We start from the raw sequence: 18,111 nt of genomic DNA, 5'->3' as shown, positions 1-18,111 counted from the left end.
TCAAGTCATGAAAATCAAACAATGACTGAGAAACTAGCATAAACCAGAGGAGACTAAACAGACATGAAGACTAAATGTAATGTAATATCTTGGAAGGGATATTGGTTTATAAAAAAAGTGAAATCGAAATAAAGTTTGGCGTTTAGGTAATGATAATGTACCAATGTTCGTTTAATTATCACAAACGTAATGTGACATGGTAACGTAAGATGTTAACAATAGGAGAAACTGGGTTAGGGGTATACCTGAACTCTGGACTATCTGTACATCTTTTCAGTAAATTAAAAAATATTCAGAAATTTAAAGTTTACTAAAATTTTGAAATGGAAGTGTCAATATGATCTCATCATTTAAGCACACACACACTTATCTATATTTTTCACCTCTTTCCACTGAAAAGGTCAAGAAGTAATGATACCCCAATATCAATGAACATGTGTAGCATCCAGATTTGGTCTCTGAATACCATTCCCACTAACAAAAGAGGTGTCTGTGGGGAAATGCTCACTGTGGGACCTGGAAAGGCATGTACTGGGAAGCCTACAACATGTTGTTCCAGAAAATAAGTAAGCTTTTAAAGACTAATGAGGTCATGTCAAAACTACATAGCAATCAGGGACTCCCAATGGCCAAATCTGAGACACTTTAAACATCAAAAAGAATAATGACTGGGACTTCCCCTGATGGCACAGTTGTTAAGAATCTGCCCACCAATGCAGGGGACATGAGTTCAATCCCTGGTCTGGGGAGATCCCAACATGCCACGGAGCAACTAAGCCCATGCGTCACAACTACTGAGCCTGTGCTCTAGAGCCCAAGAGCCACAACTACTGAGCCTGCGCACCACAACTACTGAAGACCGCACGCCTAGAGCCCGTGTTCAGCAACAAGAGAACCCACCGCAATGAGAAGCCTGCACATGGCAACAAAGAGTAGCCCCCGCTCACCACAACTAGAGAAAGCCTGAGTGCAGCAACAAAGACCCAACTCAGCCAAAAATAAATAAAAATTTTTTTTAAAAAAGAAGAATGACTGCAATTGACTGAAACGCATAAAAATTTTAAAATCATAAATACCAGTAATCAAAAAAAGCAAAAAATTAAAAAAAAAACTATCACCATGAATAACAGCAACAACTCATTTATCAACACCGACCCATAAGCTAAAAATGAGTAATAAAAGGGAAATAACTAAGCATTTATCGTGACTCTCCAGTAGGAACTGTATTTCAGGGGAAGCAAATAACATCAGGCATGAGGAAAAGTACTTCTCTTAGAAGAATGCCAGCAAGTAAAAGTAGATGAAACAAGAGAATTAGAAAACCACTATCTTGCAGCCCTTGATGAAATAAATGATTCAGGTATGAATAATCAATGGATGCTAAACTTATTAAGTGAAAGGATGAATAGAATCTGGATATTTACATGGTACCAAGGTATCTTCCCCCCAAAGTTCTTGCCTATCTCAAGTATGTAATATTAACTTTACAATGGAGGAATCAGATGTCCCAACTTACTCCAGGGATCAGTCTTAATTGCTAGTCACTAATAGTGACAACAACCAGACAATACATGCCATCTAATGTGAAACAATATGGATTATAATCAAGCCTCTGGATCTTTTATAGGAAATACTGGAGATAAAGAAACAACTTAAATAATATCAAAAGGAAGCAATTAGAAAATCAGGAAGGAAAAATCTCATAGAGGAGGACTAGACTTGTCTGTTTAATAAAGTTGTGGGAAAGAAAATAGTTAGGGAAGGGTCAGTGTAGATTAAAAGAGATGTAAGAGAGATACAAAATAGACGTGATGTGTATTACTTGATTGGATCCATGTCTGACAAACCAGCATTAAAACACATTTTCAGGGACTTCCCTGGTGGTCCACTGGGTAGGACTCTGCACTCCCAAAGCAGGGGGATGAGTTTGATCCCTGGTCAGGGAACTAGATCCCACATGCATGCTGAAACTAAGACCACATGCTGCAACTGAAGATCCTGCCTGCCACAACTAAGACCCGGCACAGCCAAAATAAATAATAAAATAAATAAATAATTATTTTTTAAAATACATTTTGAGGGCAAATGGGGAAATTTAAATACAGAATGTTTATTGGAAATATTAAGGAATTATGAAGAATTTTGTTAAAAATAATGGAACTACATTTATATAAGAAAGCGTCTATCTTTTTCAAAGATAACACATTGAAGTATTTCAAAGTGAAAGGTGTATCTGTCTTTATTTTTCTTATATTATAGTTGATTTATAATATTTTATTAGTTTCAGGTGTACAACAGAGCAATTCAATAATTTTATAGATTATACTCCATTTAAAGTTACTTCAAACTAATGGCTATATTTCCTTATGCTGTACAATATATCTCTGTGCTTATTTATTTTATACATAGTAGTTTGTATCTCCTTAATCCTATACCCCTATCCTGCCCCTCTCCCCTTCCCTCTCCCCATTGGTAACCACTGGTTTATTCCATCTGTGAGTCTGTTTCTGTTTTGTTACATACAAACAGTGTCTTTACTTTTAAATAATTCAAAAATTACAAAAATGAGATGAAGCAAATAAAGAAAAATATTTATAACTTAAATCTAGGTAAAGGGTAGATGGCTATCATACTAATCCCTCTGCTTTTCTCTCCATTTGAAATCTTTTTTACAGTAAAAAGGGAATTATAGATGAATATGTAAATCAATATAAAATACACACTGAGTCACAAAAACATCATAAAAAGCAGAGTCACACTACTTTGAGATTAGGGACAAGTGATAGCAAAGTTAAATAGTTCTCATGATTTAAAGGAGTAACATTCACATAATGTTTGCAATTATTAGAGTTTTATATTAATTTTATATGAATTGTCAAGAATTCTATTTCTTCCCACCTATCTAATCTTTGATAGCTCACAATTACATATAGGATGCAACAATTTAATTACAGAAGAGAAAATAAGCATATTCTTGCTTTTTTCTGCATTTTCAATGACAACAGTGTAGCAAGTGACATAGTTTAGTGAATAATAGAGCACTGGCTTGAGACTCATGAGATATATATTCCATTCAGAGCTGATCATTGATATAGCACTGGATAGTCCTGAACAAGCCACCTTATGGTTGTAGAGGTAGGAGAGCACAATCCCTTTATGAATCAAGAGACTATCTATCATGTGGGAAAAAGGGATATACACAACTTTTTTTTTTTTTTTTTTTCGGTACGCGGGCCTCTCACTGTTGTGGCCTCTCCCGTTGCGGAGCATAGGCTCTGGACGCGCAGGCTCAGCGGCCATGGCTCACGGGCCCAGCCGCTCCGCGGCGTGTGGGATCTTCCCGGACTGGGGCACAAACCCGTGTACCCTGCATCAGCAGGTAGACTCTCAACCACTGCACCACCAGGGAAGCCCTAAACAACATATTTTAAGTACATTTTTAAAAGGCCATCATGGGGCTTCCCTGGTGGTGCAGTGGTTAAGAATCCGCCTGCCAATGCAGGGGACATGTGTTTGAGTCCTGGTCCGGGAAGATCCCACATGCCGCGGAGCAACTAAGCCCGTGTGCCACAACTACTGAGCCTGTGCTCTAAAGCCCATGAGCTACAACTACTGAGCCCATGAGCCACAACTATTGAAGCCCGTGTGCCTAGAGCCCATCCACCACAACAAGAGAAGCCACCGCAATGAGAAGCCCACGCACTGCAACGAAGAGTAGCCCCCGCTCGCTGCAACTAGAGAAAGCTCGCACACAGCAATGAAGACCCAACATAAATAAATAAATAAAATAAATAAATTTATTTTTAAAAAGGTCATCATACTAACTCAAGATAAATGTCATTGTTTTAAATCATAAGAGCTATTTTAAATATAGCCATCGCTGGAGATACTCAGCGTTTTTTTTTTCCTTTCAATTGATCCTACATCTGTTAAGATCTATTTAGAGAATTCTCAAATCTTTACTACTAGACAGCTTAAGAGTTATGACTTCAAACTTTACAAATCAATAATGATTTGTAGAACACTGACCAGAGCCACTTTAGTCAGCAAAGTTATTTTGCTAGATAACTATACAACTGCCAGAGAAATTTGAGGTCTGACTCAATTCTGATCCACATAAGAAAGACATTTATTATGTAATATTTATTGGCAAGTAAGCACAAACAATTCATATGATCTATTCTGCAGGCTTGAGAAAAATCCCAGTATCTCATTTAGATGCTCCAACCACCACTTTCACAAAAGGTTCACTAGAAGCAAACGCTCAACGGTCCAGAGACAGGAACTTTCTCCATATAGTTGATGAAATCCAGAGTTTACAAGTGGACATTAAACAAAACCCCTAAGAGTTCAGGTTGAAGGCAAAACTAGATTTACACCCCATTCATGCAAGAGTAAGAAATTGAGTCAGAGTAATTTCAGCTAATCCACATATCTTGAATATTTTTAAATCTCATCATTGAAAGCTCATTTCCAACATACATTATGCAAGTTAACAAGATAGTTTCACCAATAAAATCCATTTCTGATATCCAATATGCTAAAAGAACAACGATGGTCAAAAGTAGACATAAGAGGGTGGCTTATGGTAGCAACATGTAAAGTCATTTATAATATAATGCTAGCTGACCATAACTGCACAATGCAGCACCAACTAGCACTTGGCTTAACATATGTTATACACACACATATAATATTACACAGTATTTAATGACGTGTTTTAAAGTAAACTAGGCAAGGTAACAATTTCTAAATTAAAATATTTTTTAAAAAACAATGTCTTTAAAACATAAATTAATGAAACTAAAGGAAATTTACTAAAGAATAAATTAATGAAACTAAAGGAAATTTACTAAAGAAAAGAAATATAAAAGGTACACTTCACTTTCATCTGAATAACGAATGTAGTATATAGTCATGTAAACTTATCGTATTTTGGTAAAAATCATCATAAACGGAATTCAAATAACAAGAGACTCTGTCTTCAAATATGAAGGTATTAAGTTGCATAATACATACCATTCACAGGGCTGAAGGGATCGAAATGCCTTAAAAGAAGCATCCATTCCAGCAAAATCCCAAAACTTAACATCATAGTCATATCCTCCAGTCACCAAACGGGCACCTGAGGGATCCAGACCCAAAGCAGAAACCTGGTTTAAAAAAAAAAAAAAAAATGGAGAAAAGCTACTTATTGTCTATTATAACCCTATTTCCTTTCTCTAACCCTACTTCCTACCTTACAGGCACTGTAAATATAGATCACCACTGTTGTTACTTCTGAAAAGTGAAAATGGAAAGCACCTTCTATATTATGTGGCTTTGTTATTAGGAGTATCATTTCTTTGAAATACAAGAAAATATTTTAGTTTAATCTAATCAGTAGCTTCATCCAAACTTATCTACCATGTACTCAGAATAGCTGTCATATGATAAACTAAGTTGCTTCAGTATATAAGTAGAAATCTTACAAACAATTCAGCTTTTTCAATAAACAATTGTTCTCGTATTTCAAAGGAAATACATTTCCATAAAATATTTGTGTTAAATACATTGGGTTTATTATTATTTTAAATGAAGTAAACAGTGAATATTTTTAAATGTCTTAATTTTAATGTTTGCTATGGTAAATACTGACACAAATAACTCATATAAACAGACATATTGGGGGGTTCTTAAAAGATTTTGAGTGCAAAGGGTCTTGAAACTGAAATATCTGAGAACTGCTGCCTTAAGAAATCATTTCCATCTAATTCTTCATATTATACCTACTTTTTATTAAATCACACTTTTGATATTTTTATTCTGAAATCAGGAAAGAATTTTACTAATTTTCATGTTTTAAGTAAATTAAAAAAATTATAGATTGTAAATACTTAAACAGAAGCTTTCCTATCATTGAGTCCAGAGATTTTTACAGCTGAGAGATAGTTCATGTTTAACACGTTTTATTTAGATATGCTTATTTTTTCAAATCAAATTTTATCTTTAAAAATATATATAATTAAAAAATACTCCAAGTTATTTTACACATTAATAATCAGAGCTTCTAACTGTACTGTTAGGTTAACTAATTTTTTTTGCAGTCCTGCCTTTGCCCTGCATGTATTTCAACTTTTTGGAAATATGTCAGAGATTAAGAAGGTGACTGGCCAGTCTTCTTTGTTTGTTTGTTTTTAAGCTAGTTATTGTAAAAATGTTTACACATTCACAGAAGTATAGAGAATACTGAAAGGAATTCCCATATATTTATCTCTGAACCTTACCAATTGTCTACATAAGGCCACTCTTATTTCCTATATAATTTACATTTCTAGTAAACCTCCTTCTCCCCATCCCATCGACATGCCCACTCTACCCTTCTTCCCTCCTGTTAAAATTAAAGAGGTGTCCCTCCTCCTGATAAAGCTAACCCCACCAGTGTTCATCTCCCTACAATGTAATTTGAAATTGCAAATTCATTTGTGACTTGTCTATTCTATTCCTCCCCTCAAGAGTGTAAATTCCACTCCTACCCCATGACCACCAGTACGGAGCCACAGGGGCTGAGGCCCTGAATCAGGGTGGGAGGAATGGTGACCAGCTGCAGGCATCCTCACTGTTCTCCTGGGGAAAAGGACAGTGTTGTTTACAACCTGCAGTTTCCAACTTCCTGGTGGTCATTTGGACTTCAGGGTAAACTGGGAAGAATGTGCCCAAAGGGAAACCTGGGGAAAAGCAGCTCTTCACCTAAAAAACGTTCACCGTTGTGAATTCCTTTTTTTTTTTTTTTTCACTGTGCTGCGCAGCATGCAGGATCTTAGCTCCCCAACCAAGGATCAAAACCGTGCCCCCCGGCAGTGTAAATGCAGACTCCTAACCACTGGGCCGCCAGGAATTTCCCTGTTGTGAATTCTTTCACTGAGGAAGAGAATTACCATTATGTCACTATATTAATGAAAAAAGAAATGGATGTGATTCATAATTTAGAACCAAAAAATGTAGAACCTAAAAAAAAATCAAAGTAGGAAGTATATTCCTTGGGAAGAATTTCCTCTACTGGACCAGCTTTTCGGGGCATTAGGTTGTTTAAAGGAACAAGGCTATGATCCTTCTCTGGATCATCTGGTAGGATACAAAGGAAATGATCTCTTAAGTGACCAAGAAGATTCTTTGTTTTTTTTAAAAAAAAGACAGAATAAGGTCTGGCTAAGGAATGGAAAGTATCTAATTTCAGAAAAACTCCCATTTTATCTAAAAACTTCAAAAAGATCGCCAGTTTATTTGCAAATTCTTAATATACCTACCACCTTTTCAGCCTTTTCTTGTGAAAATTTTCCTAGGATATGTGACTGCATTACATTCAGACACAGAATATATGATAACTGATGAGACTATGGTTAATCTGCTTTCTATATCTCCCTGTGATATTTACTGTGCAGTCTGTCATCAGCAGCTTACATGGAACAGAGTGCAATAGAATTTGCCTTAGCATTTTAGTTCAAATAGAAATGCTAATTCAAATACTAACACAGTAAGCCAATGGCAGAATTTATCATGTTTGTTGATTTTCCTCTTTTCTTTTATTTAAAAAAATGGGAGTAGGGGGCAGTAATATACTGTGACAGTCCTTGCTAGAGGCAACAACTAGAGAGAACAGGACAGGCCATTAGGGTATATTTCCCAGGTTTGTGACTGAGAATCCAAACCAAGAGAAGTGAGACAAACCTCTAGGATCTGTATCCTATCATGAACAGGCCATGTAATTTTGGATTTCTCGCTTAATCTCTCTGAGATCCAGGGCCTTTACATGTAAAATGAGGAGATTAGAATACAGCAGTGGTTCTCAAAGTGTGATCTGGAGGGTCCACGAGACCCTTTCAAGTGTACTCAAGATCAAAGCTATTTTTACAATACTAAGACATCATTTGCCTTTTATCCAGAGGCATAATGATATTGTAAAAGACTGAATGCAAAAAAGCAGGTATGATAAATCCAGCCCTCTTCTATTAAGCCAGATATTAAAGAGATTTGCAAAACTGTGAAATAATATCACTCTCCTCATTAATGGATTGTTTTGCTTTCAAAAAAGTAATTTTTCATAAAAATTATTTATGTTAGCATGTATCAGTTTTTCTTATTTGTAAATGAGTTAAAAACTCTAAAAACTAGAAGAAAAAAAAAGAGTGTAAATTCCATGTGGACAAAGACCATCCTTGTGCCCAGCACAGTGCCTGGCACAAATCTGACACTTAATAAATAACCCTTTTAAAAAATGAAGGAGGACTGCAAATTAAAAAAAACACATACAAACAAACAGCTATGCAGTTTGACAAATATAAGATCAATTACCCTCTATCAGGAAAGAAAAGGATAAACTACAAAGTTCACTTTTTTTTATCTAAGGACAGAAGAAAGATGGCAAAGAAGAAAGGGCAAAGTGACAAAATGAGATCTCCAATGCTAGCATTCTGAAGTACCAGGATCTTGGACTTCCCTGGTGGCTCAGTGGTTAAGAATCCACCTGCCAATGCAGGGAACACGGGTTCAATCCCTGGTCCAGGAAGATCCCACATGCTGCAGAGCAACTAAGCCTGCGCCACAGCTACTGAGCCTGTGCTCTAGAGCCAGCAAGCCACAGTTACGGAGCCCACATGCCACAACCACTGAAGGCCGTGCGCCTAGAGCCCATGCTCTGCAGCAAGAGAAGCCACCGCAGTGAGAAGCCCGCACGTTACAACAAACAGTAGCCCCCGCTCGCTGCAACTAGAGAATGCCCACGCACAGCAACAAAGACCCAATGCAGCCAAAAATAAATAAATAAACAAACAAATAAATAAAGTATCAGGATCTCTGTGACTTCTTACATACTCCATTTATTATCCAACAAAAGGATATGAAAGGTAATGAGTAACAGAAAACAGAGCTCTGGCGGAGCTTCAAGATGGAGGAAGAGTAAGACGCGGAGAACACCTTCCTCCCCACAGATACAACAGAAATACATCTACATGTGGAAAAACTCCTACAGAACACCTACTGAATGCTGGCAGAAGACCTCAGACCTCCAAAAGGCAAGAAACTCCCCCACGTACCTGGGTAGGGCAAAAAAAAAAAAAAACAAGAAAAAACAGAGACAAAAGAATAGGGACGGGAGCTGCACCAGTGGGAGGAAGCCGTGAAGGAGGAAAGGTTTCCACACACTAGAAGCCCCTTCGCGGGCGAAGACTGCAGGTGGCGGAGCGGGGGAGCTTCGGCAACAGGGGTGTGGAGGGCAAAGCGGAGAGATTCCCGCACAGAGGATCGGTGCCGACCGGCACTCACCAGCCCGAGAGGCTTGTCTACTCACCCACCGGGGCGGGCGGTGGCTGGGAGCTGAGGCTCGGGCTTCGGTCGCATCGCAGGGAGAGGACTGGGCTTGGCTGAGTGAACACAGCCTGAAGGGGGCTAGTGCACCACGGCTAGCTGAGAGGGAGTCTGGGAAAAAGTCTGGAGCTGCCAAAGAGACAAGAGATTTTTTCTTCCCTCTTTGTTTCCTGCTGCACGAGAAGAGGGGACTCAGAGCGCCGCTTAAAGGAGCTCCAGAGATGGGCGCCAGCCACGGCTATCAGCGCGTACCCCAGAGACGGGCATGGGACACTAAGGCTGCTGCTGCCGCCACCAAGAAACCTGTGTGCGAGCACAGGTCACTATCCACACTGCCCCTTCCGGGAGCCTGTGCAGCCCGCCACTGCCAAGGTCCCGTGATCCAGGGACAACTTCCCCTGGAGAATACACGGCGCGCCTCAGGCTGGTGCAATGTCACGCCAGCCTCTGCCGCCGCAGGCTCACCCCGCATCCGTACCCCTCCCTCCCCACGGCCTGAGTGAGCCAGAACCCCCGAATCAGCTGCTCCTTTAACCCCGTCGTGTCTGAGTGAAGAACAGACGCCCTCAGGCGACCTACACGAAGAGGCGGGTCCAAATCCAAAGCTGAACTCCGGGAGCTGTGCGAACAAAGAAGAGAAAGGGAAATCTCTCCCAGCAGCCTCAGGAGCAACATATTAAATCTCCACAATCAACTTGATGTACCCTGCATCTATGGAATACCTGAGGAGACAACGAATCAGCCCAAATTGAGGAGATGGGCTTTGGGAGCAAAGACATATATTTTTCCCCCCTTTTCTCTTTTTGTGACTGTCTATGTGTATGCTTCTGTGTGTGATTTTGTCTGTATAGCTTTGCTTTTACCATTTGTCCTAGGGTTCTGTCTGTCCGTTTTTTGTTTCTTTGTTTGTTTTTTTAATTACTTAACTTTTTTTTCTTAATAATTATTTTTTATTTTATAACTTTATTTTACTTTATCTCCCTCCTTCCTTCCTTCCTTCCTCCCTTCCTCCCTCCCTCCATCCCTCCCTTCTTTCTTTCTTGCTTGCTTGCTTGCTTTTCTCCCTTTTATTCTGAGCCATGTGCAGCACAGGCTCTTGGTGCTCCAGCCGGGCATCCAGGCTGTACCTCTGAGGTGGGAGAGCCAAGTTCAGGACACTGATCCAAAAGAGACCTCCCAGCTCCACATAATATCAAAACGTGAAAATCTCCCAGAGATCTCCGTCTCAATGCCAAGACCCAGCTCCACTCAATGACCAGAAAGCTACAATGCAGGACACCCCATGCAAAACAACTAGCAAGACAGAAACACAACCACATCCATTAGCAGAGAGGCTGCCTAAAATCACAATTAGGCCACAGATACCCCAAAACACACCACCAGATGTGGACCCGCCCACCAGAAAGACAAGATCCAGCCTCATCCACCAGAACACAAGCACTAGTCCCCTCCACCAGGAAGCCTACACAACCCACTGAACCAAACTCAGCCACTGGGGACAGACAACAAAAACAACAGGAACTATGAACCCGCAGCCTGCAAAAAGGAGACCCCAAACACAGTACGTTAAGCAAAATGAGAAGACAGAGAAACACACAGCAGCTAAAGGTGCAAGGCAAAAAAACACCAGACCTCACAAATGAAGAGGAAATATGCAGTCTATCTGAAAAAGAATTCACAATAACAAGAGTAAAGATGTTCCAAAATCTTGGAAATACAATGTAGAAAATATAAGAAACGTTTAACAAGCAACTAGAAGAACTAAAGAGCAAACAAACAGTGAAGAACAACACAATAAATGAAATTACAAATTCTGTAGAAGGAATCAATAGCAGAATAACTGAGGCAGAAAAACGGATAAGTGACCTGGAAGACAAAATAGTGGAAATAACTACAGCAGAGCAGAATAAAGAAAAAAAAATGAAAAGAACTGAGGACAGTCTCAGAGACCTCTGGGACAACATTAAATGCAACAACATTTGAATTATAGGGGTCCCAGAAGTAGAAGAAAAAAAGAAAGGGACTGAGAAAATATTTGAAGAGATTATAGTTGAAAACTTCCCTAACATGGGAAAGGAAACAGTTAATTAAGTCCAGTAAGCACAGAGAGTCCCATAGACGATAAATCCAAGGAGAAACATGCCAAAACACATATTAATCAAACTATCAAAAATTAAATACAAAGAAAACATATTAAAAGCAGCAAGGGAAAAACAACAAATAACACACAAGGGAATCCCCATAAGGTTAACAGCTGATCTCTCAGCAGAAACTCTGCAAGCCAGAGGGAGTGGCAGGACACATTTAAAGTGATGAAGGAGAAAAACCTACAACCAAGATTACCCAGCAAGGATCTCATTCAGATTTGATGGAGAAATTAAAACCTTTACAGACAAGCAAAAGCTAAGAGAATTCAGCACCACCAAACCAGCTTCACAACAAATGCTAAAGGAACTTCTCTAGGCATGAAACACAAAACAATGAAAAGGTCTACAATAACAAACCCAAAACAATTAAGAAAATGGGAATAGGAACATACATATCGATAATTACATTAAATGTAAATGGATTAAATGCTCCCACCAAAAGACACAGACTGGCTGAATGGATACAAAAACAAGACCCGTATATATGCTATCTACAAGAGACCCACTTCAGACCTAGGGACACATACAGACTGAAAGTGAGGGGATGGAAAAAGATATTCCATGCAAAAGGATATCAAAAGAAAGCTGGAGTAGCAATTCTCATATCAGACAAAATAGACTTTAAAATAAAGACTACTAGAAGAGACAAAGAAGGACACTACATAATGATCAATGGATCGATCCAAGAAGAAGATATAACAATTGTAAATATTTATGCACCCAGCGTAGGAGTACCTCAATACATAAGGCAAATACTAAGAGCCATAAAAGGGGAAATCAACAGTAACACAATCATAGTAGGGGACTTTAACACCCCACTTTCACCAATGGACAGATCATCCAAAATGAAAATAAATAAGGAAACACAAGCTTTAAATGATACATTAAACAAGATGGACTTAATTGATATTTATAGGACATTCCATCCAAAAACAACAGAACACACATTCTTCTCAAGTGCTCATGGAACATTCTCCAGGATATCTTGGGTCACAAATCAAGGCTTGGTAAATTTAAGAAAACTGAAATCATATCAAATATCTTTTCTGATCACAACGCGATGAGACTAGATATCAATTACAGGAAAAAAATCTGTAAAAAATACAAGCACATGGAGGCTAAACAATACACTACTTAATAACCAAGAGATCACTGAAGAAATCAAAGAGGAAATCAGAAACTACCTAGAAACAAATGACAATGGAGAGACGATGACCCAAAACCTATGGGATGCAGCAAAAGAAGTTCTAAGAGGGAAGTTTATAGCAATACAATCCTATCTTAAGAAACAAAAAACATCTCAAATAAACAAGCTAAACCTACACCTAAAGCAATTAGAGAAAGAAGAACAAAAAACCCCAACGTAAGCAGAAGGAAAGAAATCATAAAGATCAGATCAGAAATAAATGAAAAAGAAATGAAGGAAACGATAGCAAAGATCAATAAAAGTAAAAGCTGGTTCTCTGAGAAGACAAACAAAAATAATAAACCATTAGCCAGACTCATCAAGAAAAAAAGAGAGAAGACTCAAATCAATAGAATTAGAAATGAAAAAGGAGAAGTAACAACTGACACTGAAGAAATACAAAGGATCATGAGAGATTACTACAAGCAACTCTATGCCAATAAAATGGACAACATGGAAGAAATGGACAAATTCTTAGAAATGCACAACCTGCCAAGACTGAACCAGGAAGAAATAGAAAATATGAATAGACCAATCACAAGCACTTAAATTGAAACTGTGATTAAAAATCTTCCAACAAACAAAAGCCCAGGACCAGATGGCTTCACAGGCGAATTCTATCAAACATTTAGAGAAGAGCTAACACCTATCCTTCTCAAACTCTTCCAAAATATAGCAGAGGGAGGAACACTGCCAAACTCATTCTACGAGGCCACCATCACCCTGATACCAAAACCAGACAAAGATGCCACAAAGAAAGAAAACTACAGACCAATATCACTGATGAACATAGATGCAAAAATCCTCAACAAAATACTAGCAAACAGAATCCAACAGCACATTAAAAGGATCACACACCATAATCAAGTGGGGTTTATCCCAGGAATGCAAGGATTCTTCAGTACATGCAAATCAATCAATGTGATACACCATATTAAAAAATTGAAGGAGGAAATCCATATGATCATTGCAATCGATGCAGAGAAAGCTTTTGACAGAATTCAACACCCATTTATGACAAAAACCCTGCAGAAAGTAGGCATAGAGGGAAAGTTCCTCAACATAATAAAGGCCATACATGACAAACCCACAGCCAACATTGTCCTCAATGGTGAAAAACTGAAAGCACTTCCTCTAAGATCAGGAAAAAAACAAGGTTGCCCATTCTCACCACTATTATTCACCGAAGTTTTGGAAGTTTTAGCCACAGCATTCAGAGAAGAAAAAGAAATAGGGCTTCCCTGGTGGCAAAGTGGTTGAGAGTCCGCCTGCCAATGCAGGGAACACGGGTTTTTGCCCCGGTTCGGGAGGAACCCACATGCCACGGAGCGGCTAGGCCCATGAGCCATGGCTGCTGAGCCTGTCTGTCCAGAGCTTGTGCTCTGCAAAGGGAGAGGCCACAACAGTGAGAGGCCCGCGTACCGCAAAAAGGAAAAAAGAAAACAAAAGAAATAAAAAGAATCCAAATTGGAAAAGAAGTAAAGCTGTCACTGTTTGCAGATGACATGATATTATACATAGAGAATCCTAAAGATGCTACCAGAAAACTACTAGAGCTAATCAATGAATTTGGTAAAGTAGCAGGATACAAAATTAATGCACAGAAATCTGTAGCATTCCTATACACTAATGATGAAAAATCTGAAAGTTAAATTAAGAAAACACTCCCATTTACCCATGCAACTAAAAGAATAAAATATCTAGGAATAAACCTACCTATGGAGACAAAAGACCTGTATGCAGAAAATTGTAAGACACTGATGAAAGAAATTAAAGATGACACAAATAGATGGAGAGATATACCATGTTCTTGGACTGGAAGAATCAACCTTGTGAAAATGACTATACTACACAAAGCAATCTACAGATACAATGAAATCCCTATCAAACTACCATTGGCATTTTTCACAGAACTAGAACAAAAAATTTCACAATTTGTGCGGAAACACAAAAGACCCCAAATAGCCAAAGCAATCTTGAGAAAGAAAAATGGAGCTGGAGGAATCAGGCTCCTGGACTTCAGACTATACTACAAAGCTACAGTAATCAAGACAGTATGGTACTGGCACAAAAACAGAAATATAGATCAATGGAACAGGATTGAGAGCCCAGAGATAAACCCACGCACACCTTATCTTTGATAAAGGAGGCAAGAATATACAGTGGAGAAAAGATAGCCTCTTCAGTAAGTGGTGCTGGGAAAACTGGAAAGGTGCATGTAAAAGTATAAAATTAGAACACTCCCTAACGCCATACACAAAAATAAACTCAAAATGGATTAAAGACCTAAATGTAAGGCCAGACACTATCAAACTCTCAGAGGAAAGCATAGGCAGAACGCTCTGTGACTTAAATCACAGCAAGATCCTTTTTGACCTACCTCCTAGAGAAATGGAAAGAAAAACAAAAATAAACAAATGGGACCTAATGAAACTTCAAAGCTTTTGCACAGTAAAGGAAACCATAAGCAAGACGAAAAGACAACCCTCAGAATGGGAGAAAATATTTGCAAATGAAGCAACTGACAAAGGATTAATCTCCAAAATTTACAAGGAGCTCATGCAGCTCAATATCAAAAAAACAAACAACCCAATCCAAAAATGGGCAGAAGACTTAAATAGACATTTCTCCAAAGAATATATACAGACTGCCAACAAACACATGAAAGAATGCTCAACATCATTAATCATTAGAGAAATGCAAATCAAAACTACACTGAGATTTCATCTCACACCAGTCAGAATGGCCATCATCCAAAAATGTACAAACAATAAATGCTGGAGAGGGTGTGGAGAAAAGGGAACCCTCTTGCACTGTTGGTGGGAATGTAAATTGATACAGCCACTATGGAGAACAGTATGGAGGTTCCTTAAAAAACTCAAAATAGAACTACCATATGACCCAGCAATCCCACTACTGGGCATATACCCTGAGAAAACCATAGTTCAAAAAGAGTCATGTACCATAGTGTTCATTGCAACTCTCTTTACAATAGCCAGGACATGGAAGCAACCTAAGTGTCCATCGACAGATGAATGGATAAAGAAGATGTGGTACATATATACAATGGAATATTACTCAGCCATAAAATGAAACGAAATTGAGTTATTTGTAGTGAGGTGGATGGACCTAGAGTCTGTCATACAGAGTGAAGTAAGTCAGAAAGAGAAAAACAACAAATACCGTATGCTAACACATATATATGGAATCTAAGAAAAAAAAAAAAGAAGGTCATGAAGAACCTAAGGGCAAGACGGGAATAAAGACGCAGACCTACTAGAGCATGGACTTGAGGATATGGGGAGGGGGAAAGGTAAGCTGTGACAAAGTGAGAGAGTGGCATGGCATATATACACTACCAAACGTAAAAGAGATAGCTAGTGGGAAGCAGCCGCATAGCACAGGGAGATCAGCTCAGTGCTCTGTGACCACCTAGAGGGGTGGGACAGGGAGGGTGGGTGGGAGGGAGACACAAGAGGGAAGAGATATGGGGACATATGTATATGTATAAGTGATTCACTTTGTTATAAAGGAGAAACTAACACACCATTGTAAAGCAATTATACTCCAATAAGATGTTAAAAAAAAGAAGTAAATTATTCACTTAAGCAATATATAAAAATAGAAGTGCTTTAGAGGGAAATTTATGTCTATGACACCTATGTTAGAAAGGAAGAAAGATCTCAAATCAATAACTTAAGCTTCCACCTTAAAAAACTACCAAAGAAGAGGAAACAAACCCCAAAGCATGCAACAGGAAGGAATAAAGATTAGAGCAGAGTTCAGTAGAAAAGAGAAATTTTTAAAGTAAAGAAAATCAACGGGACCAAAAAATGGTCCTTTGAAAATTTCAAGAAAATTGAGAAACTTTAGCTAGATTAGCCAAGAAAAAAAGAAAGTATTACTAAAATCAGGAAGGAAAGAGAAGATAACATAAATTAAGAGGATTACAAGGAAATTCTATGAATTGCATGCCAACCAGTTATATAACTTAGATGAACCGTACAAATTATTAGAAAGACACAAACTACCAAAATGGACCCATGAAAAATAAAAAAGAAAGAAAATCTGAATAGATTTTTAATTAGGGCTTAAATTAGTAATCAAAAATCTTCCCAGAAGACTTCCCGGTGGCACAGTGGTTTAGAATCCGCCTGCCAATGCAGGGGACACAGGTTCGAGCCCTGGTCTAGGAAGATCCCACACGCCGTGGAGCAACTAAGCCCGTGCGCCACAACTACCAAGCCTGCGCTCTAGAGCCCACGAGCCACAACTACTGAGGCCCTCATGTCAGAACTACTGAGCCCACACACCTAGAGCCTGTGCTCCACAACAAGAGAAGCCACCGCAATGAGAAGCTCACGCACCACAACGAAGAGTAGCCCCCACTCACCACAACTAGAGAAAGCTGGCACACAGCAACGAAGACCCAACGCAGCCAAATAAATAAATAAATTTATAAAAACAAAAAAATCTTTCCACAAAGAAAAGTCTATATCTTTTTGGCGTCAAGATAAATTCTATCAAACACTTAAAGAATAATTAATCAATCCTTCATAAACCCTTCCAGAAAATATAGGAGAAATAAATGCTTTCAGCGTTCTATGAGGTAAATATTACCCCGATGCCAAAACCAAAGTCACCATAAGAAAACTACTGACCTATATCCCTTATGAATATAAACAGAAAAATCCTCAATAAAATATCAGCAAACTGAATCTAGACCTTAAGCATCACACCTTACAACCTGGAGATTTCATCTATTGGAAAAGACACCTCCAGAAAAACTCTTTTCAACCTCCCTGGAGAGGCCCCTATCAGGCACTGCTAACCAATATTTTTGCCACCAAACTCCAAGGAATAGATTCTTGAATTCATGTGACATAACACACCTAAAGAAAGCACCAAACCCTGACTGGACCTGCACATCACCTGGTGACCTGAAAGTAAAGATTTCCTGGAATTGAAGCAGATGACATCTGCTAAGACAGCTTTCCCAAGATACCCAGAGAAACCCTGTTAGAAGTTTGTCACCAAATCTTTGATGATGACATAACGCTCCAGACGATCTCCAATATCTATGATCTTGATAACATACGGACTTTAGATAAAAAGTACCTGAAAGTTCTCCCTCCTGCCTCTCCTTGTTATTCCAGTGTGATCTTAATAAGTTTCTAATCTATGCAATTTCCTTCTGATGTGAGACACTACACCTAAGAAAGGTCCTTCCTGACACTGAGGGACAAAAGGCTGCTGAAACTAGGCAAACTGACATTTAATCAGTGATGCTTTCAGAGAAAAATCTTGTGATCAAAGGGGTAAATGTAAAAAATTAATAAACAGAAACCTCAATTAAATAGAGTTGGGATACCAGAAAGGGAAACCCTGCAATGATAGTAGAGCTCAATAGGAAGAATAAAGACTCCTCTTGTTTCC

The 18,111-nt window shown here is 38.6% G+C and overlaps 1 protein-coding gene across 2 annotated transcripts in view; it reads right to left on the bottom strand.

The window, feature by feature from the left end:
• WDR70 (WD repeat domain 70) overlaps window positions 1-18,111 on the bottom strand; it is a 316,067-nt gene that overhangs the window by 241,104 nt on the left and 56,852 nt on the right. For both annotated transcript variants that reach the window (XM_081231053.1, XM_081231052.1), the window contains exon 7: window positions 5,020-5,153. In XM_081231053.1, coding sequence (XP_081087179.1) covers window positions 5,020-5,153 — 134 coding nt within the window. The remainder of the gene's footprint in view (window positions 1-5,019; window positions 5,154-18,111) is intronic.

This window comes from Mesoplodon bidens (genome assembly GCF_964165515.1).
Source record: "Mesoplodon bidens genome assembly, chromosome: 4".
Classification (NCBI taxonomy): domain Eukaryota; kingdom Metazoa; phylum Chordata; class Mammalia; order Artiodactyla; family Ziphiidae; genus Mesoplodon; species Mesoplodon bidens.
This window is presented reverse-complemented; position numbering and strand designations above follow the sequence as displayed.